Source organism: Oryx dammah, unplaced genomic scaffold (genome assembly GCF_014754425.2).
Source record: "Oryx dammah isolate SB20612 unplaced genomic scaffold, SCBI_Odam_1.1 HiC_scaffold_28, whole genome shotgun sequence".
Taxonomy (NCBI): Eukaryota; Metazoa; Chordata; class Mammalia; order Artiodactyla; family Bovidae; genus Oryx; species Oryx dammah.
In genome coordinates this window covers 56184307-56208310 of record NW_024070212.1, presented here as the reverse complement: position 1 = coordinate 56208310, position 24004 = coordinate 56184307, and the positions used below count along the sequence as shown (strand labels likewise).

General features: G+C 36.9%; 1 protein-coding gene across 2 annotated transcripts in view; it reads right to left on the bottom strand.

The window, feature by feature from the left end:
* COL24A1 (collagen type XXIV alpha 1 chain) overlaps positions 1-24004 on the bottom strand; it is a 392623-nt gene that overhangs the window by 110275 nt on the left and 258344 nt on the right. For both annotated transcript variants that reach the window (XM_040232413.1, XM_040232414.1), the window contains exons 34-36: positions 5359-5412; positions 784-837; positions 197-250 (exon numbers count right to left, since the gene is read on the bottom strand). In XM_040232413.1, coding sequence (XP_040088347.1) covers positions 197-250; positions 784-837; positions 5359-5412 — 162 coding nt within the window. The remainder of the gene's footprint in view (positions 1-196; positions 251-783; positions 838-5358; positions 5413-24004) is intronic.

The following is a 24004-nucleotide window of genomic DNA, read 5'->3' as shown; positions in this document are numbered from 1 at the left end:
CTCTGCTGGGTACACCTGATTCTGAGAAAAGAATGTGTGAGGTTAGAGCTCTCAATGCTATTAAATAATAATGTGAAGAGTTTAGCATGCAGCTTTTCAAATTATGAAATAAGACAAACATTTTCTATAATAGAAGAGAAGTTTCCTATACAATCGTTTAAGCAGTGCATCAAAACGGTTTCTAGTAGGCACTTACCCATAACCCTGGCTCCCCAGCAGCTCCAACACTGCCCACAGGTCCAACATCTCCCTGAAGAAACAAAGGGGAAGATTAAACTCCTTTCTATTAAAACTACATGTCTAATAATTATGGAGGGCATATTATGAAGATAGGGGTTCCAAAAGAATGTTTGTTCCTTTTCTTCAGATTATTTATAATAATTTTGCTTTTTCATTTGTGCTCGTGTGTGCTCAGTCACTTCGGTCATGTCTGACTCTCCGTGACCCCATGGACTGCAGCCCTCCAGGCTCCTGTGTCCATGGGATTCTCCAGGCAAGGATACTGGCGTGGGTTGCCATTTCCTTCTCCATTTCATTTGTATTCCTTCTCATATATACATGTGTATATATATATATATATATATATATATATATACACACATATATATATGCATATATATAGATAAGTAAATAATATTTTTGACTCATTTGAGAACACTTTCTATTTTTATCTACTATTCTTTACCTGCTTCCAAGATGGTGGGTGTTCACCAAAATACGGCAAACATGGTGGTAAGTTGTGAAAGGTTTGAGACCCTCTCCTTGACTATCAAGGGATGTTACCTTTGTGCCTGGCTCGCCTTGCAGACCAGATTCCCCTTCAGTACCTGGTGGTCCCTAGAAGAGAATGATTTGGCACATTGTTTGTATACATTCCTTCACTGATATAAAGTCAATAACAAACTCATAAGAAGATGGTAGTAATCTTCAGCCCAAGGATGGAATATCTATATCCAGGAAAGGATTCTTGTTGTCTCTTTATAAACTTCATGGCATAAGACAAGATAATTTTGGGGACTTTGAAGAGTTTAAATGCTAAAACAGTATCACCAGAAATCAGAACTTCTTAGACCAGTTTCTTCTAATCCTTCCTCCTACCCTTTAATCTTTGGTCGTGAAAACGACTTCCCATTTCCTCTTTAATTTCTACCCTCATATCCTTATTAGTCTCTATATTTTTTCACTTTGTATTCTTCCCTCCATTTATTTTCATCCCTCTTGGAATATACTTCCTGAAAAAAATTCACTTTCTTTATTGGTTTTATAAATCATATCACACAAAGAAGATATGAATTACATATATACATATGTATGGTATTGTTTTCCCATTCTCCTTTCACAGGTGGGTCCATTGGGAAGCTTTTGATTGAGGCTTTTATCTTGAAAACATATAATTTGTAATTTCTAGTTATTTATAAGCATGGTGCTCCTGTAATCACTGTTGTATTTTTGTCTCTTGGAAATATTTATCCTGTTTTGGAGCATACTGTGCATGCCTCTGCTTTCTCTTCTTTCTCACTCTTTTTCTTCTCTTTTCTCTCAGTCTATGTGTATTTGCATGTATGTGTACTTATATACACAATTACAAACACATACATATGCATTCTATATCCCCATATTTTCAGAGAACAGGGGTGGTTTAAAGCATTAACCTATGATACTAATACAGTTTGATCAGAAGTTTCCTGCTTGCTTTTTGTCTTCTAGGAATTCCCTCAATAGTTCTGATCCATGGGTGATAAACTTCCTTATAATTATTCGAGATTAAAATGTCTCTTATGCTGTTATAGTATTTTAGATGAGAAGTTGTTTTCTATCTTGACTCAGCTTCCACAATCCATATTCACTTTGCTTTTTTGAAAATAAAAGCTATAGTGCACAATAGTACAGATAAAGTTATAATGAACAGCCCCAGACCCACTCCTCAGAGGCAACTACTTTACAAAACAATTTTTGCTTTTAGTTTTCCTAATAATCAAGAAATATTCCTCTACTTATTGATGTATTACCTTGCTAAAATTTTAGCTCCCTTAAAACTCTCTTCCTTTTACCATAATTTCACCAAGTTTTGGAATAATTATATTATTTAAAATTTTCCATTGGTTACCTTTGTGACTTTACTGTTACAAGAGACAGTGTATTACAGAACTTAAGAGGAAGGACCATGAAGTGAGACTACCTGAGCTTCTGCTCTGCTTCAGAAATTATAGGATTTAATATTCTATCCTAAGGTTAAAATCCTCTCTCAAGAGAGAATTCCAACTCTCTTCAGATTTCTTCCATATCAAAATTGCTCTTAATCTCCTAGACCTCATCTAGTCCCTAGTTTCACCCAATCTGTCAGCACCCCTTGGCCTTTTTATTCTTAGGCTAAATCCAATGATTGATCTTCTGATCTCAGTGGTACCTCCTTTCTTATGCCAATCTTGGATTAGCACTTTGAATTGCCTTCTCTATTTCCATTCCTAGTTGAGTATCAATGGGAAAATTATACTCCTGTGCAAAGTGGCATCATTACATATTGAGAGGTTAGTGACTAAGAGACTGGGTTCCCTAAATGTGAATGTGGGCTCTGCCACTACTACTACTTATTGCTCTTGAACAAGTTGCTTAACCATTTCATGTCTCAATTTCCTCATTTGTAGAATGAGAATAACTGTATTACCTCACTGAATATTGTGAGAATTTATTAATATGATAAAGTACATAGATACTGCTAGGCAAATAGAAATTTCTCTGAAATTGCTACCTATTGTTAACAACATCATTATTAATCTAATGCAAATTCAAAGTCTCCCACTTCAGCTTAACTTTTAGTAAGGTATACTTGCTTTTACATGTCTTTAACCATTTTCCTCAACCACTATTGTTTTTTTTTTTTTTTTTGGTCACACCATCGCATGTGCCATCTTTGTTTCTGACCAGGGATCAAATCCATACCCCCTGCATTGGAAGTATGAAGTCTTAACCACTGGACTGCCAGGAAAGTCCCTTCAATCACTGTTCTGGCACATTTTCCTCAATGGATCTACTCAATCCCTACTTTGTATCACAACAGAATCATCTCCTACTCTGTTAAAAACAACAGCAACAACAACACTTCAAGTTATGAGCTGTGACTTTTCTCTGCTTTCTTTAGGTTCAGAGGATGTAGCATATTATATGTTATCAGCACTGGCTTTTGAATCAGGTTTGGATTCAAAACCAATGTCTGCTACTTGTTAACCATTTACCTTGGGCAAAGTAGCAGACTATGATGAACATTCTTCTTACTTGTCTCAGGAAAGGATATTGCCATCCATTCTGTTGCACCTAGAAATCTGGAAATAATTTTTGACTTCTCTTTTCCCTTTGTTTTCATATCCCACAAATATGCAGTTTCTCCAGAATTTATACAACAAACATTTCTCAAATCCATCTCCTTCTCACATAGTTCAGACCTCTATCATTTCTTACCTAGTTCAATGCAACAGCTTTTTAGAAGGTATACATGTCAGCATTCTTGACTTCTTAAATATATCCTCCTTGAGGCTGCTAAAATGATCTTCCAAAGATATACAAGACTTTATCACTGCCCAGTGCCCTTACGGTGACTCACTATAGCCCATAAGGTAAAAAAGTTTAGGGACTTCCCTGGTGGTCCAGTGGCTAGGACTCTGCACTCTCAGTGCAGGGTGCTTAGGTTCAATCTCTGGTCAGAAAACTAGGTCCCTCATGCTGCAACTAAGAGCCTGCATGCCAGAACTAAAGATCCCACATGCTGCAGTGAAGACCTGGCACAGCCAAATAAATATTTAGGAAAAAAAAAAAAGATAAATGTTCAAGCCTCTTCATGAGTATGTAAGATTTTTTTATTTGACCCAATCATTCCTCTATAATTTCATCTATCCTTACTCCTTATTTTGACTTTAAGAATCTCTACTGCCTCATGTTTGCATGTTCCTCCTCATACTATGCTGTGTACATTTATTCTCTCTTTTCATATGGTTAACTCATACTCGGGCTTCTCTGGTGGCTCAGTAGTAAACAGGAGATGGGGGTTCAGGAACTGAAGAAGATCCCCTGGAGAAGGAAATGGTAAGCCACTTCAGTATTCTTGCCTGGAAATTGTCAGGGACAGAGGAGCCTGGCAGGTTACAGTCAATGGGGTTGCAAAAGAGTCAAACATGACTCAGTAACTAAACAACAAACTCATATTCATTCCTTAAAACTCATTACCCTCCCCTTATCTCAACAGAGACAAGTCTTTTCCCCCTTATCCAGTTATGGCTATGTACCCACTTCTGTACTCTTATAAAGTCCTGTGAATGTCTCCATCACTGGGTCTAAAAGATTGAAGTATAATCATCTTTTACATGATCATCTTCTGGAATAGATTATAAACTGCTAATGGAGTCAGGGATCATATCTTAGCCACAGTTGGATTTTCAGTGAATACACAGTGCATAGCAAAAAGGCATTGCATAATCATGGGATTAGAGGAGGAGAAAAGTTTTATTGGAATGTGGCTGAACAGGTCTACAGAGGTTAGACAATGCAGAACACTGTTACACATGTTAAGTAATTGGCAATTTATTAAAGACTGAGAGCTGATAAAAATTTCAAGGACAGGGAAGATATGACAAAAATACACTGGCAACAAATAGCTAAGGAATAATAGCAGCTGAAGGAGACATGGAATAAGGAGCATTGGCAATAGGAACACAAAGAAAATGAAAGAGTTGAGACACTGGTGGGCGCTTATTAAAGGGAAAGCACAGGAGATTGGACAGGATGAAAGAGGAAGAGGAGTCTGGGACAGCTCTCAGTTTCAGATTACTGGACATAAGAGGCATCTTTCAGTGAGATGAGAATAAAAAGAATAACAGTGCGAAAGTGATGGGTTTGCTTTAGATATTTTGAATTTGAGAAGTTTGTAGGCTATCTAGGTGCATATATAGAAGACAACAGGAAATCAATAATTAAAGCCAAAGGGAGAGGCCTCAGTTAGAGCTATCTAGCTGAGAGCTTATTATTCTAAAATATATCTTGAATGAGTCTCTTTTCAATATTCTTCTATAATGGAGTGAAGGGCTATCAACATTAACTCTAAATCAGTAAAGAGAAAGTTATATTTACTTTTTGTTCTGTTATTTAAATGAACTGTTAAGCAAAAGTTACATGTATCCAATTAGGCTCATACATCAGTTATCCCTGCTTTTAATAGAACTTTAGATTTTATTTTCTGAATATTAAATAAAGTACTATAAAATTATTCTTCAAAATATATATCTAAGATATCAACTTTACCTTTGAAAAGTCTTACAAACAATACTGAGTACTGATGAACCAACAAGAAACAACCCCAAGAAAAACTACCTCAGCACCCATTTCTCCAGGAGGTCCAGCATCACCTTGTGGTCCTCGGGGTCCCTATATTAAAACAAAATTTAAGATGTGAGAAATAAAGTTCACTCTATATTTCAATTAATATGTGCATATAATTATAATATATCATATGTAACAACACATAATACATTTATCAATGTATTACTTTGTATCGTAAAGTGAAGTCGTTCAATCGTGTCTGACTCTTTGTGACCCCATGGACTGTAGCCTACTATGCTCCTCCATCCATGGGATTTTCCAGGCAAGAGTACTGGAGTGGGTTGCCATTTCCTTCTCCAGAGGATCTTCCTGACCCAGGGATCGAACCCAGGTCTCCTGTACTGTAGACAGACACTTTACCGTCTGAGCCACCAGGGAAGTCCCTTACTCTGTATAAACAAAATTAAATCTTTAGTTGATTCATCTTTTTTTGTTAATAATATTAAGCTTTGTTTGGATTCAAAAGAAAAGGAAAGAAAGGATGGTGCCTTTCATTTTTTCATTCCCTAAATCACTCATTCATTCAACAAACATTTAATATAGTGCCTAGGGCTTTCAGAATTATCTTATTTAATGAGTATAACAATCATGTGCATGTGTGCACGATTAGTGGTGTCAACTCTTTGTGACCCATGATCCGTAGCCCACCAGGCTCCTCTGCCCATGAGATCTTCCAGACAAGAATACTGAGTGGGTTGCCAGTTCCTCTTCCAGGGGATCTTCCCGACCCAGGGATTGAACCCATGTCTCTTGTGTCTCTTGCACTGAGCAGGCAGATTCTTTACCAACTGCACCACCTGGGAACCTCCCATGACAATCATATATCTACTTAATATTCCTGAAAAATACATGGCAAACAAAGTAGCATTTTTAAAGAAGCAAATATATGGTCTCCAATGTAATAAAAATATGCTTGAGTTTGCTAGATGATATATTTTATCACAGTAGTGAATCCAGTTGAACAATTCTTCTATGTAATATGAATAACTGTAACAATGTTTACATGGGATAATCACTAGGGTGCAATAAAATGCATGTGAGATATTTATGGAGATCTTTTTCCCTGTAATACTTAATAATATAAATATAAGTAAATAAACACTAAATAATTAGTGTGTGAAACCATTTAACTATCTAAAGTTACTTTAGATAGATTAACACTTGTTCAGTAAGTATTAGTCACTCAGTTGTGTCTGACTCTTTGCAACACCATGGACTGTAGCCCACCAGGCTCCTCTGTCCAGGGGATTACCCAGGGAAGAATAGAGGAGAGGGGTGCAATTTCCTTCTCCAGAACACTTATTTGGCAACTGCAATTTAATGCTATGTTTCCAGCTACCCAAAGAAGGTGTTTGCAGTTTTTGGTCTTTCTGAAAGACAGTACAAAAAAGGTGATTTTTAGATTTAGAAAATTATAAGATAGTTAAAATTCTATGAGCTTATAGTCCATCACAATTTTGTACACACTTCATATTAAAAAAATGTATTAATAGGGAAAAAGTTGTGACATGGTTGGTTATCTTAAAATGTTTTTCTAAGTTGTTGTATTAATGTTCATTTAAAATATTCAAAAAGTATGGAAACTACAAAAAGAAACAGATTAAGTAAATCATCTGTAATTCTGTCATACAGAGATGATACTGTAAATATACTTGCATATTTCCTTCTAGTTATTTTGTGGGAGCATATTTATAAATAACTGTATCTGTTTAATGTTTAAGAGTCTATTATAAATGCAAATATTTCATCATATTATGAATATTTCACAACAAAATTGTTCAATAGCTATATAATATTATATTCTATTTAACACTCTGCAGTACTATGATTTAATTATTTTCTTAATGCTAGACAGTTATATTGTTTTTAATTTTAATTTACAATAAAAGTTTGCTTTATAGGCTTTATTATATACAAGTTAGACTGTAAGTGAATGTTAAGTCTGTTACATCAGAAAATATTGCCAAATAGTTGATATAAATATTTGAATTAGAATTAGAAGGTTGGTATGTAGGTATCACAAATTTTCTTACTCAATAGCACAGCCATTAGTTCTAAGAAGTCGCTAATATTTTTCAATTATGGTTTATTACATGTTATGTACAGTATTTCAAAATGTATGGATTCTCCTCAGAATGTTGTTTTATCTTAGTAGAAACACACAGAGAGAAACATGATAGCATTATTTGCTCATAATGTCAACTTTCAGAAAGGTTGCACAAATTAATGTTCCACAATGTATAAAATTAGAATCTATTTCATTAAATTCATACCAGCATAGAATATTATTTTATCAATAAGTTATTTTTTAAGTTCTTAATTATTGACAGACCACCTAGTATCTGAAAATTTTATATGTTTGAGAAGATGGTGGAGGAATAGGATGGGGAGACCACTTCCTCCCCCACAAATTCATCAAAAGAACATTTAAACGCTGAGTAAATTCCACAAAACAACTTCTGAATGCTGGCAGAAGACATCAGGCAACTTGAAAAGCAGCCCATTGTCTTCGAAAGGAGGTAGGAAAAAATATAAAAGATAAAAAAAAGAGACAAAAGAGGTAGGGACGGAACTCTGTCCCAGGAAGGGAGTCTTAAAAAGAGAGACGTTTCCAAACACCAGGAAACACTCTCACTGCCGAAAATATTGGCAAGCCTTGGAAGCACAGAGGGCAACATAACAGGGAGGAAAAATAAATAAATAATTAAAACCCACAGATTACAAGCCCAACGGTAACTCCCCTAGTGGAGAAGCAGTGCAGATGCCTGCACCCACCACTAGCAAGCAGGGGCTGGGCAGGGAGGTGCGGGCTGCATTGCTTAGAGTAAGGATCTGGCCTGAATGCCCCAAGAGCAATCTGGGTGAATTAACTTGAGCTAGCAAACCAGACTGTGGGACAACTACCACGTGAAAAGCCAGCCCTAACCTAAGACACCACCAGGCCTGCGCACAGAACAAAGGACTGAACAGAGATAGCTGGCTGCAGACCATCCCCCTCCTGTGACAGGCAGCCAGAGCCGGAAGTGGGTAATCACAGCCACAGAGAGACATTATCTACAAAACTGTAAGCAGGCTTCTTTGCTAACTAAGATTTCTTGGGGTTCTGGACGGTCACCATCCTCCTGAGAAGGTGCGCCGGTTGTACACCCAGCAAACCCAGTGGCAGGGACAGGAGAGGCGATAAGTCACAGCAACCGCGCTCACCAAACACCTCATCACCTGAGCTGCTCAGACCTGGGAAGGGCACAAAACGCAGGGCCAACCGAGTCTGCACCTCTGAGGACTACCCGAGTGCCTGAACCTGAGCGGCTTAGACCTGGGAGGTGCATGAAGCCCAGGGCCAGCCTCGGACGGTTCTCAGTGGAGCAACCTAGAGCCTGAGCAGTGTGGGCAGGGAGGGTACACGCGCCTTGAGCAGGGGCACGCCCAGTGTGGCTGAGGCACTGCGAGCACAGGCCAGTGTTTTTTGTTTGCAGGGTCCCTCCCTCCCAATAGTGTGACTAAACAAATGAGCCTAAAAAAAAGTGTCCACCACCGCCCCCTTGTGTCAGGGTGGAAATCAGACACTGAAGAGACCGGCAAACAGAAGAAGCTAAAACAGAGGGAACCGCCTTGGAAGTGACAGGTGCAATAGATTAAAACCCTGTCATTAGTACCGACTACATAGGAAGGGGTCTATAGATCTTGAGAAATATAACCTGGACCAAGGAACTATCTAAAAATGAACTCACCCCACAATACCCACAATAACACCAGAGAAAGTCCTAGATATATTTGTACTATCATTCTTTTTCTTTAATTAAAAAAAATTTAAGTCCTCTATTACTCCTTTAATTTTCACTTTTATAACCTACTATTACTTTGCAAAAAAAGACCCTAGTTTTTAAAAGCAAACTTCATATATATATATATATATATAATAATTTTTGTGACTTTTATCTCTTTCTTTTTTTTCTTCTTTTAATATTGTATTTTTGAAATTCCAAACTCTATTCTAGATTTTTAATCTTTGCTTTTTGGTATTTGTTATCAATTTTGTACCGTTAAGAACCCAATCTTCAGTACCCATTTTTACTTGGGAGTGAGATTACTGGCTTGACTGCTCTCTCCCCCTTTGGACTCTCCTTTTTCTCCACCAGGTCGCCTTTGTCTCCTCCCTACCCCGTCTCTTCTCTACCCAACTCTGAATTTCTGTGTGTTCCAGATGGTGGAGAACACTTAGGGAACTAATTACTGGCTGGATCTGTCTCTCTTCTGTTGATTCCCCCTTTATCCTCCTGGCCACCTCTGTCCCCTTCCTCCCTCTTCTCTTCTCTGTATAACTCCGTGAACATCTCTGAGTGGTCCAGTTGTGGAGTGCACATAAGGAAGTGATTACTGGTTAGCTTGCTCTCTCTTTTGATTCCACCTCATCTCATTCGGGCCACCTCTAACTGCCACTTCCCTCTTCTTTTCTTCATGTAACTCTGTGAATCTATCTGGGTGTCCTTCACTGTGGAGAAACTTTTCATCTTTAACCTAGATGTTTTATCAAAGGTGCTGTATAGAAGAAGAAGTCTTGAGACTACTGTAAAAATAAGACTGAAAACCAGAAGCAGGAGGCTTAAGTCCAAACCCTGAGAACACCAGAGAACTCCTGACTCCAGGGAACATTAATTGACAGGAGCTCATCAAATGCCTCCATACCTACACTGAAACCAAGCACCACCCAAGGGCCAACAAGTTCCAGAGCAAGACATACCATGCAAATTCTCCAGAATCACAGGAACACAGCCCTGAGCTCCAATAGACAGGCTGCCCAAAGTTACTCCAAAACCATTGACATCTCATAACTCATTACTGGACACTTCATTGCACTCCAGAGAGAAGAAATCCAGCTCCACCCATCAGAACACTGACACAAGCTTCCCTAACCAAGAAACCTTGACAAGCCACCTATACAACCCCACCCACAGCAAGGAAACTCCACAATAAAGAGAACTCCACAAACTGCCAGAATACAGAAAGGACACCCCAAACTCAGCAATATAGACAAGATGAAGAGACAGAGGAATACCCAGCAGGTAAAGGAACAGGAGAAATGCCTACCAAACCAAAAAAAAGAGGAAGAGATAGGGAATCAACCTGATAAAGAATTCTGAATAATGATAGTGAAAATGATCCAAAATCTTGAAATCAAAATGGAATCAAAGATAAACAGCCTGGAGACAAGATTTGAGAAGATGCAAGAAAGGTTTAACAAGGACCTAGAAGAAATAAAAAAGAGTCAATATATAATGAATAATGCAATAAATGAGATTAAAAAAACACTTTGGAGGCAACAAATAGTAGAATAAGGAGGCAGAAGATAGGATTAGTGAGGTAGAAGATGGAGTGGTAGAGATAAATGAATCAGAGAGGAAGAAAGAAAAACGAATTAAAAGAAATTAGGATAATCTCGGAGACCTCCAGGACAATGTTAAACTCCCCAACATTCGAATCATAGGAATCCCAGAAGAAGAAGACAAAAAGAAAGACCATGAGAAAATACTTGAGGATATAACAGTTGAAAACTTCCCTAAAATGGGGAAGGAAATAATCACCCAAGTCCAAGAAACCCAGAGAGTCCCAAACAGGATAAACCCAAGGTGAAACACCCCAAGACACATATTAATCAAATTAACAAAGACCAATGCAAAGAACAAATATTAAAAGCAACAAGGGAAAAACAACAAATAACACACAAGGGGATTCCCATAAGGATATCAGCTGAACTTTCAATAGAAACTCTTCAAGCCAGGAGGGAATGGCAAGACATACTTAAAGTGATGAAAGAAAATAACCTACAGCCCAGATTACTGTACCCAGCAAGGATCTCATTCAAATATGAAGGAGAAATCAAAAGCTTTACCAAAGCTTGTCTGAGAGAATTGGTGCTGAGAGAATTCAGCACCACCAAACCAGCTCTCCAACAAATGCTACAAGATCTTCTCTAGACAGGAAACACAAAAAGGGTGTATAAACTTGAACCCAAAACAATAAAGTAAATGGCAATGGGATCATACTTATCAATAATTACCTTAAACGTAAATGGGTTGAATGCCCCAACCAAAAGACAAAGACTGGCTGAATGGATATAAAAACAAGACCCCTATATATGTTGTCTACAAGAGACCCACCTCAAAACAGGCGACACATACAGATTGAAAGTGAAGGGCTGTAAAAAGATTTTCCATGCAAATAGAGACCAAAAGAAAGCAGGAGTAGCAATACTCATATCAGATAAAACAGACTTTAAAACAAAGGCTGTGAAAAGAGACAAAGAAAGATACTACATAATGATCAAAGGATCAATCGAAGAAGAAGATATAACAATTATAAATATATATGCACCCAACATAGGAGCACCGCAATAATGGAAGACAAATGCTAACAAGCATGAAAGGGGAAATTAACAATAACACAATAATAGTGGGAGATTTTAATACCCCACTCACACATATGGACAGATCAACTAAACAGAAAATTAACAAGGAAACACAAACTTTAAATGATACAATAGACCAGTTAGACCTAATTCATATCTATAGAACATTTCACCCCAAAACAAAGAATTTCACCTTTTTCCCAAGCACACATGGAACCTTCTCCAGGATAGATGACATCCTAGGCCATAATTCTAGCCTTGGTAAATTCAGAAAGATTGAAATCATTCCAAGCATTTTTTCTGACCACAATGCAGTAAGATTAGATCTCAATTACAGGAGAAAAACTACTAAAAATTCCAACATATAGAGGCTGAACAACATGCTGCTGAATAACCAACAAATCACAGAAGAAATAAAAAAAGAAATAAAAATATGAATAGAAATGAATGAAAATGAAAACACAACAACCCCAAACCTGTGGGACACTGTAAAAGCAGTGCTAAGGGGAAAGTTCACAGCAATACAGGCATACCTCAAGAAACAAGAAAAAAGTCAAGTAAATAACCTAACTCTACACCTAAAGCAAATAGAAAAGGAAGACATGAAGAATCCCAGGGTTAGTAGAAAGAAAGAAATCTTAAAAATTAGGGCAGAAATAAATGCAAAAGAAACAAAAGAGACCATAGCAAAAATCAACAAAGCCAAAAGCTGCTTCTTTGAAAGGATAAATAAAATTGACAAACCATTAGCCAGACTCATCAAGAAACAAAGAGAGAAAAATCAAATCAATAAAATTAGAAATGAAAATGGAGAGATCACAACAGGCAACACAGAAATACAAAGGATCATAAGAGACTATCAGCAATTATATGCCAATAAAATGGACAACGTGGAAGAAATGGACAAAATTCTTAGAAAAGTACAACTTTCCCAAACTGAACCAGGAAGAAATAGAAAATCTTAACAGACGCATCACAAGCATGGAAATTGAAACTGTAATCAGAAATCTTCCAGCAAACAAAAGCCCAGGTCCAGATGGCTTCACAGCTGAATTCTACCAAAAATTTAGAGAAGAGCTAACATCTATCCTACTCAAAGTCTTCCAGAAAATTGCAGAGGAAGGTAAACTTCCAAACTCATTCTATGAGGGAACCATCACCCTAATACAAAAACCTGACAAAAATGCCACAAAAAAAGAAAACTACAGGCCGATATCACTGATGAACATAGATGAAAAAATCCTTAACAAAATTCTAGCAATCAGAATCCAACAACACATTAAAAAGATCATACACCATGACCAAGTGGGCTTTATCCCAGGGATGCAAGGATTCTTCAATATCTGCAAATCAATCAATGTAATATACCACATTAACAAATTGAAAAATAAAAGCCATATGATTATCTCGATAGATGCAGAGAAAGCCTTTGACAAAATCCAACATCCATTTATGATAAAAACTCTCCAGAAAGCAGGAATAGAAGGAACATTTCTCAACATAATAAAAGCTATATATGACAAACCCACAGCAAACATTGTCCTCAATGGTGAAAAATTGAAATCATTTCCCCTAAAGTCAGGAATAAGACAAGGGTGCCCACTTTCACCATTACTATTCAACATAGTTTTGGAAGTTTTGGCCACAGCAATCAGAACAGAAAAAGAAATAAAAGGAATCCAAATTGGAAAAGAAGAAGTAAAACTCTCACTGTTTGCAGATGACATGATCCTCTACATAGAAAACCCTAAAGACTCCACCAGAAAATTACTAGAGCTAATCAATGAATATAGTGAAGCTGCAGGATATAAAATCAACACACAGAAATCCCTTGCATTCCTATACACTAATAATGAGAAAATAGAAAGAGAAATTAAGGAAACAATTCCATTCACCATTGCAATGAAGAGAATAAAATACTTAGGAATATATCCACCTAAAGAAACTAAAGACCTGTATATAGAAAACTATAAAACACTGGTGAAAGAAATCAAAGAGGACACTAATAGATGGAGAAATATACCATGTTCATGGATCAGAAGAATCAATATAGTGAAAATGAGTATACTACTGAAAGCAATCTATAGATTCAATGCAATCCCTATCAACCTACCAATGGTATTTTTCACAGAGCTAGAACAAATGATTTCACAATTTGTATGGAAATACAAAAAACCTCAAATTGTCAAAGCAATCTTGAGAAAGAAGAATGAAACTGGAGGAATCAACCTGCCTGACTTCAGGCTCTACTACAAAGCCACAGTCATCGAGACAGTAGGGTACTGTCACAAAGACAGAAATATAGATCAATGGAACAAAATAGAAAGCCCAGAGATAAATCCACATACCTATGGACACCTTAGCTTTGACAAAGGAGGCAAGAATATACAATGGAGAAAAGACAATCTCTTTAACAAGTGGTGCTGGGAAAACTGGTCAGCCACTTGTAAAAGAATGAAACTAGAACACTTTCTAACACCAGACACAAAAATAAACTCAAAATGGATTAAAGATCTAAACGTAAGACCAGAAACTATAAAACTCCTAGAGGAGAACACAGGTAGAACACTCTCCAACAGTCTCCGACATAAATCACAGCAGGATCGTCTATGACCCACCTCCTGGAATATTGGAAATAAAAGCAAAAATAAACAAACGGGACCTAATTAAATTTAAAAGCTTCTTCACAACAAAGGAAACTATAAGCAAGGTGAAAAGACAGCCTTCAGAATGGGAGAAAATAATAGCAAATGAAGCAACTGACAACTAATCTCAAAAATATACAAGCAACTCCTGCAGCTCAATTCCAGAAAAGTAAATGACCCAATCAAAACATGGGCCAAAGAACTAAATAGACATTTCTCCAAAGAAGATATACAGATGGCTAACAAACACATGAAAAGATGCTCAACATCACTCATTATCAGAGAAATGCAAATCAAGACCACAATGAGGTACCATTTCACGCCAGTCAGAATGGCTGCAATCCAAAAGTCTACAAGCAATTAATGCTGGAGAGGGTGTGGAGAAAAGGGAACCCTCTTACACTGTTGGTGGGAATGCAAACTAGTACAGCCATTATGGAGAACAGTGTGGAGATTCCTTAAAAAACTGTAAATAGAACTGCCTTATGACCCAGCAATCCCACTGCTGGGCATACACACTGAGGAAACCAGAAATGAAAGAGACACATGTATCCCACTGTTCATCACAGCACTGTTTACAATAGCCAGGACATGGAAGCAATCTAGATGTCCATCAGCAGATGAATGGATAAGAAAGCTGGGTACATATACACAATGGAGTATTACTCAGCCATTAAAAAGAATACATTTGAATCCGTTCTAATGAGGTGGATGAAACTGGAGCCGGTTATACAGAGTGAAGTAAGCCAGAAAGAAAAACACCAATACAGTATACTAACACACATATATGGAATTGAGAAAGATGTTAACAATAACCCTGTATGCGAGACAGCAAAAGAGACACAGATGTATAGAACAGTCTTTTGGACTCTGTGGGAGAGGAAGAGGGTGGGATGATTTGGGAGAATGGCATTGAAACATGTATAATATCGTATAAGAAACTAATTGCCAGTCCAGGTTCGATGCATGATACTGGATGCTTGGGGCTGGTGCACTGAGACGACCCAGAGGGATGGTATGGGGAGGGAGGAGGAAGGGAGGTTCAGGTTGGGGAACACGTGCATGCCTGTGGCAGATTCATGTTGATGTATGGCAAAACTGATACAGTATTGTAAAGTAATTAACCTCCAATTAAAATAAATAAATTTATATTAAAAAAAATAAAATAAAAGAAGGTACACATTAGAAAACAAATTAAAGAGGTTCAAGAAAGCCTGAGGAGATTTGTTATCTAAGCTGTGATGTTACCCTTTAATGTTTCTTTGTTAAATTTTAAAAGAAATATAATTAAATTATCAAAGGAAAAAAAATTTTTATATGTTTGACTACCAGTGAGATTGAATATTCTGTCATTTGTTTATCAGATTTTTATAATATTCTACATGTTACCCATGTATTTTGGGAGCCATTTTAAGAATTTTGTGGAGTTCTTTATATGTTGTAGACGCTAACTCTTTCCTGTCCTGTTTTACTGCTAATATCTGCCCAGTTTGTGACTTGTCATTTTATTTTAAAAATATAATGTTAAAGATAACTTCCCCCTCTAAATATGTTCACTAGAGAACACTTGAAAAGACATAAAAGTAAAAATTACCCCAAACCACCATTTAACCCTTTTAACATTTAGTGTGTCTCCTAAAATCTGTTTTTTTATAATTGTATTTATTTATTTTGGGTTGCACTGGGCCTTTGCTGTTACATGTGGGCTTTCTCTAGTTGCAGCAAGTGAGGACTACTCTTCATTGTGGTATGTTGGCTTCTCATTGTGTTGAGTTCTCTTGTTACAAAGCACAGGCTCTAGGCACACGAGTTTCAGTAGTTGTGGTTCATGGGTTTAATTGCTCTGTAGCATGTGGAATCTTCCCGAACCATGGATTGAATTCACATTCCCTGCATTGGCTGGTGAACTCTTATCCAGTATGCCACCAGAGAAGTCCTCTCATTAAATCTTGTACCATTAAAAAAAAAAAATTAGGCTGGAAGAAATTTAAATTTTTCATGCACTTAAATCTAAGTCTTTTATGATTTTTTCCATCATATTTAAGTTTAAAACATTTCCATTAAAAAATTTCATCTACTCTTTTGTTAATCATGGTTTTAAAATACTTATCTATTTAAACCATTGTTTTGATGTATAGATAAGAATGAAGTATAAGTAAGAATCAAAAGAAACTTTTAACCAAATAGCAATACATCCTCAGTTTAGTCACTCAGTTGTGCCCGACTCTTTGCGACCCCATGGACTGCAGCACGCCAGGCTTCCATGTCCATCACCAACTCCTGGAGCTTGCTCAAATTCATGTCCATTCAGTCAGTGATGCCATCCAACCATCTCATCTTCTGTCGTCCCCTTCTCCTGCCCTCAATCTTTCCCAGCATCAGGATCTTTTCCAATGAGTTCTTTGCATCAGGTAACCAAAGTATTGGAGCTTCAGCTTCAGCATCAGTCCTTCCAAAGAATATTCAGGATTGATTTTCTTTAGGATTAACTGGTTTCATTTCCTTGCAGTCCAGTGGACTCTCAAGAGTCTTCTCCAACAGTTCAAAAGCATCAATTATTTGATACTCAGCTTTCTTTATGGTCCAACTATCAAATCCATATATGACTACTGGAAAAACCATAGCTTTGACTGTATGGACCTTTGTTGGCAAAGTAATGTCTCTGCTTTTTAATATAATGTGTAGGTTGGTCATAGGTTTTCTACCTTTCATATGATACTGTAGTGAGTGCAACTGATTATAAAGTTTTCCTGAAAATATCAGGCTGTTTCATGCCTGAATGTCTTTCCTCATGTTAAGTCCATAGTTTACACTAGGGTTCACTCTGTGTTGTACAGTTTTAAGAAATTCATATCAGGTATCCACTTTCACAGTATTATACAAAATAGTTTCACTGCCCTAAAATTCCCCCTTTCTCCACTGATTCATCTCTTGGCCCCTTCCCCCAATCCCTGGCAACCATCATTCTTCTTTACTGTCTCTAAAGTTTTGTCTTTTCCAGAATGTCATGTAGTTGGAATCATATGGTATTTATACTTTTAAGATTGGTGTTTTTCATTTAGCATGTATTGAAAAGTTACTCTATATCTTTCTGTGGACTAATACCTCATTCCTCTTTATTGAAAGTGAAGTCACTCAGTCGTGTCCGACTCTTTGCGACCCCGTGGACTGCCTATCAGGCTCCTCCGTCCATGGGATTTTCCAGGCAAGAGTGCTGGAGTGGATTGCCATTTCCTTCTCCAGAGGATCTTCCCGACCCAGGAATCGAACCCAGGTCTCCCTCATTGCAGGCAGACGCTTTACCATCTGAGCCACGAGGGAAGACTGTATGGGTGTACCGTAGTTTTTTTAACCATTTACCTTTTGAAGGACATTACTGGTTGCTTCCAATTTTTAGCACCTATGAATAGAGCTGCTATGAACATATATGTGCAGATTTTGGGCAGACTTAGGTTTATACTTATTTTAGTAAACACCAGGGAGTATGATTGCTGGATCATGTGGTAAGAGTATGTTTAGCTTTGTAAGTAACTGTCAAATTATATTCCAAAGTTGCTTTCCACCAACAATGAATGAGAATTTCTTTCGTTCCACATCTTTTTTAGCATTTGGTATTGTCAGTGTTTTGGATTTTAGCCATTCTTACAGATGTGTAATGGCATGCCATTGTTTTAATTTGCAATTCTCTAATGACACATGCTGCTGTGCAGATCTTAATTTGCTTCTTGCCATCTGTATGTCTGTTCAAACCTTTTCTGTATTTTTCAATTGAACTGTTTGTTTTCTTATTGTTGAATTTTAAGAGTTCTTTCTATATCTTTGGATACAAGTCCTTTAACAGATACCTGTCTTACAAATATTTTCCCCTCACTATGTAACATGTCTTCATTCTCTGAACATGTCCAAGAATAGAAGTTTTTAGATTTTAATGAAGTCCAACCTATCAAAATCTTCATTCATGGATTATACTTTTCTTGTATCTGAAAACAAGATTGTTGTAGAAAATGGGTGTCATTTTATGATACCTTAAATCTCTGAAAGAATTCACTAGTAAGACCATCCAGGCCCAGTGCTTTCTGTTTTGGAAGGTTACTAATTATTGATTAAGTTTAAAAATTTTTTATTTTACATTGGAGTATAATTGATTTACAATGTTGTGTTACTTTCAGGTACATGGCAAACTGTACCTGATTCAGTTGTATTGATTCAGTTTCCTTAATTAAAATAGGCTTATTTAGATTATCAGAGTTTCCTTGTCTAAGTTTTGGTAGTTTATGTCTCTCAAGGAATTTGTCCATTACAACTAGGCTATTAAATTTGTGAGCAAAGAGTTATCCATAGTATTCCTGTATTGTCTTTTTAATGACTTTGGGATCTGTAGTGAAAGTCTTTTTTTCATTTCTACTATTAGTAATTAAAGTCTTCTCTCTTTTTTTTTTTTCTTGATAATCCTGCCTAAGGTTTCACCAATTTTATTGGTCTTTTCAAAGAATATATTTTTTGTTTTATTGATTTTCTCTATTTTCTTGTTTTTAATTTAATTGATTTCTGCTCTGATTTTTTTTTAACCTATTTATTTTTAGGCTGTTTGGTGTCTTTGTCGCTGCGTCTGAGCTTTCTCTAGATGTGGCAAGCAGGTGCTACTCTCTAGCTGTGGTGCGCAAGCTTCTCTTTAGGGTGGCTTCTCTTGTTGCCACGCACAAGCTCCAGCAAGCATGGGATTCAGCAGTTGCAGCACGTGGGCTCAGGAGTTGTGGCCCATGGGCTTAGTTGCCCCCAGGCCACGTGGAATCTTCCTGGACCAGGAATCAAACCCATGTCCACTGAACTGGCCATCTGCTCTGATTTTTTTATCACTTACTTTTTTCTGTTTACTTTGTATTTAATTTTCTATTCTTTTCCTAGTTTCCTAAAGTGGAAGCTTGGATTAGTGATTTTAGATCTTTTTCTCTAATATATGCATTTAATACTATAAATTTGCCTCTAAGCACTGCTTTCACTGCATTCTAGTTTGATAAGTTATATTTTCATTTTCATTTAGTTGAAAATATTGTCAAATTTTCTCTTGAGACTTCTTCTTTGAACCAGTGTTATTTAGAAGTGTGTAGTTTAAATATTTTTCAGTTATGTTTCTCTTAGTAGCCTAATTTAATTCCATTATGAATAGAGAGTATATTTTGTATGACATCTCTTTGAAATTTGTTAAAGTGTGTTTTATGACCCAGAACACAGTCGATCTTGGTGAATATTCCATGTTAGCTTACAAAGAATATATATTCTGCTGTTATTGGATTAAGTCATTTAAAAAGGGGCTTCCCTGGTGGCTCAGAGAGTAAAGTGTCTATCTGCAATGCAGGAGACCTGGGTTCAATCCCTGGGTTGGGAAGATTCCCTGGAGAAGAAAATGGCAACCCACTCCAGTATTCTTGCCTGGGAAATCCCATGGATGGACTGAAGCCCGGTAGGCTACAGTCTACGGGGTTGACAGAGTAGGACACGACTGAGCGACTTCACTTTTACTTTCACTTTTATAAATGTCAATTAGATTCAGTTTTCTAATGGTGATGTTCAGTTCAACTATAATCTTACTGATTATCTGCTTGCTGGATCTCTCAATAACTGATAAATAGATGTGTGCTAAAGTCTCCAACTGAGATAATAAATTTGTCCATTTATCCTTGGAGTTCTATCAGTTTTTGCTTCACATAATCTGATGCTCTCCTGTTAGATTCATATACATTAAGCACAATGATATCTTCTTGGAGAATTAATATCTTTATCACTATATAGTATCCCCCTTTATCCCTCATAATTATCCTTGATCTTCAGTATATTTTGTTTGAAATTAATATAACTACTACAGTTGTCCTTTGGTTAGTGTTAGCATATCTTAGTCCATTTTGTCCATCCCTTTACTTTTAATATATCTGTGTCTTTATATTTAAAGTTGGTTCCTTGAAGACAACATATAGTTAGGTCTCATTTTTTTTCCTACTCTCTGTTTCTTAGAACATTGACATTTCAGTGATTACTGATACAGCTGTAAGACCTACTATATTTATTACCGTTTTCTATTTGCTACTCTTGTTCTTTCTTTTTTTAGGTTCCATTCTTTCAGTTCAGTTCAGTTCAGTTGCTTAGTCATATCTGACTCTTTGCAACTACATGAACCACAGCACACCAGGCCTCCCTGTCCATAACCAACTCCTGGAGTCCACGCAAACTCACATCCATCGAGTCGATGATGCCATACAACCATCTCATCCTCTGTTGTGCCTTTCTCCTCCTGCCCTCAATATTTCCCAGCATCAGGGTCTTTTTCAATGAGTCAGCTCTTCGCATCAGGTGGCCAAAGTATTGGAGCTTCAGCTTTCACATCAGTCCTTCCAATGAACACCCAGGACTGATCTCCTCTAGGATGGACTGGTTGGATCTCCTCGCAGTCCAAGGAACTCTCAAGAGTCTTCTCCAACACCACAGTTCAAAAGCATCAATTCTTTGGTGCTCAGCTTTCTTCGCAGTCCTACTCTCACATCCACACATGATCACTAGAAAAACCATAGCCTTGACTAGATGGATCTTTGTTGTCAAAGTAATGTCTCTGCTTTTGAATATGCTGTCTAGGTTGGTCATAACTTTCCTTCCAAGGAGTAAGTGTCTTTTAATTTCATGGCTGCAATTGCCATCTGCAGTGATTTTGGAGCCCCCCAAAATAAAGTCTGACACTGTTTCCACTGTTTCCCCATCTATCTGCCATGAAGTGATGGGACCAGATGCCATGATCTTCGTTTTCTGAATGTTGAGCTTTAAGCCAACTTTTTCCACTCTCCTCTTTCACTTTCATCAAGAGGCTCTTTAGTTCTCCTTCACTTGTGCCATAAGGGTGGTGTCATCTGCATATCTGAGGTTATTGATATTTCTCCTGGGAATCTTGATTCCAGCTTGTGCTTCCTCCAGTCCAGCATTTCTCATGATGTACTCTGCATATAAGTTAAATAAGCAGGGTGACAATATACAGCCTTGACGTACTCCTTTTCCTATTTGGAACCAGTCTGTTGTTCCATGTCCAGTTCTAACTGTTGCTTCCTGATCTCCTGATGTACATATAGGTTTCTCAAGAGGCAGGTCAGGTGGTCTGGTATTCCCATCTCTTTCAGAATTTTCCACAGTTTATTGTGATCCACACAGTCAAAGGCTTTGGCATAGTCAATAAAGCAGAAATGGATGTTTTTCTGGAATTCTCTTATTTTTTCAATGACATTAAGACTTTTGATTCAATTTTCTCTTATTTTGGCATATAAATTTCACTTCTACTCTAATATAGATGTATTATTTTTGCTTACATACTTCTAAAGCAATTTAAGATTGTCATGATTTTAAGATGGGTATGGTTAGTGCTGAACTCCTAACTTATATATCTGATTTTCCTCTTGCCTCTTTCAATCTTTTCTGCAGTTTCATTCCCTTCTATCAACATTTATTATATGTGGAATTTCTTCAAAGTTCATCCCAATATCTTTTTCTCTTTCCTATATGTTCTCCCTAGACCGATAACCCCAATATTTTAAATTTCAGGATATTATTCTGGTGGCTCAGATGATAAAGAGCCTGCCTGCAATGCAGGAGACCTGGATTCACTCCCAGCGTTGGGAAGATCCCTTGCAGAATGGAATGGCAACTCCATGGACTTGCAAAGAGTTGGACACGAATGAGAGACTAACACTTCACTTTTCACTTCTTTCTGTTTTGAACGCCACAATCAACTGCCATCTTCACATTTCTCAAAGACACCTCAGATCAACATAGCTAAATTTAATCTTCCATTCTCAAACATAAATTGCTGCTGATTTTTTTTCAGTTTTAATGAGAGATAACCTATTGATACTTCAAGCCACAACCTTAGAAACCATACTTCAGATATTTCACATACTTTACATCTTTCCCCTGTTGATTTTATCTCATTTGGAATATTTTATACCTACATTTTTTCTCTGCTAATCAAAACAGTTCTACTGTATCATATCTGGACTGTTGTAACAGAAAGGCTTTCTTGGTCCATTCCTATTTGGTCTGGGTGAGCTTTATGAAACAATAAGACAATCATAAAACTAGCTCTATCCTTTCAAAGATATCCCTTTGTTCTTACACTAAAAATACATATCCTTGGGAATGGGGCTTACAGAGTTGCATGTGTTTCATCCCCTGCCTTCCTTTCCATCCTCATCTTATACTTACTTCCCACTCGATTCCCTGTGTCACAGTCACACTGGCCTTTTAGATCTTCAGATTAATATATAAGGCTTTCTCCCAGGTCATGACTTCTCTCTGGAATGACTTTTCCCCATATTTGCTTAAGTAACCCACTCTTCATCCTTCAGTTCACAGCACAAAATCTCCTCTTCTGGAAGTCTCCCTAACCCTAAATTAAGATGGTTTATTTTGTTATACATTCCCTTAGATTTTACTAGATAGCTCAAATATGTGAAACAAAGCCCATCACACTCATTACAAATTGATTTATATTTTCTTTACCAGAGCCACTGACCCTGGGACCTGAATGTCAATTTTTAAGCTTTTTCAGCCATTTAGTCATTTATAGTTACAACAGTAAATGTTTTTATTTTGTATAATACTTGATATTATCTCTGTTGTTGCCATAGCTCTGTTGATATGCTTATCATGACTTAAATGCATTCTTTATTAAGATTAATTTTGTTGTTGTTTCACTTCAGCTAATATTACCAGCTAAATGATTACATCATGGGTATATGACTTTTTGATTAGTGCTGTTTAACAAATATGCACTAGATAGATAAATATGCCAGATATTGTAATAGGAAAGAGGATGGCAAAGATGAAAAAAAAAGGTCTCTGACTTCAAGGAGCTATAGTCTCTTTAGAAGAAAGAGATATTTAGATATTTACAGGATTTTTGATCAAATAAATATTAGAATTGGGATGGCAGGTTAAGAGATACAAATCAGAGAAAACTGAGAAGAATTTAGTTTGATAAAATCAATATCACATTTAAGATTCTATATTTGGAAAAATTACACACATAGTCAAATCTTGACTTCTTGTTTGAAGAGCTTATACCACAGGTTAAATATATAAAGCAGGAAATGAACACAGATGGATAAGAATAGTTCTTTGACTATTAGAATTTTCCCCTTCATACTAGCTAAATGAACTGCGTAAAAACCACTTATAAACTTTTGTGTCATGTGATGAATAAGATCAACCACACAGTAGTTTCAAAAACATTTGTATTGTAAATCTTAGGAGCATGTTACTGCACATTGCATCTGATACCATTAGCCAGAAGAATGACTTCATAGGCAATAAAGAATATATTGTGAGAAAGGTGTGGCAAGGTATTTCATTTTCACAGTTCATTTTCCATGGAAAATCTATAACTGAGTCCTATGTATGAAAATGTGATGTAAGTTTCTGAATTATTGACCTACTAGCATTTCTGTCAAGTTTCCACATTTTGGCCCATTACATGTAGAGTCTGGCTTCTCTATACAGTCTTTTATTATAGAGTTGCCCTCATAAGTGTGATTTTGTGTGTGTGTATCTGTGG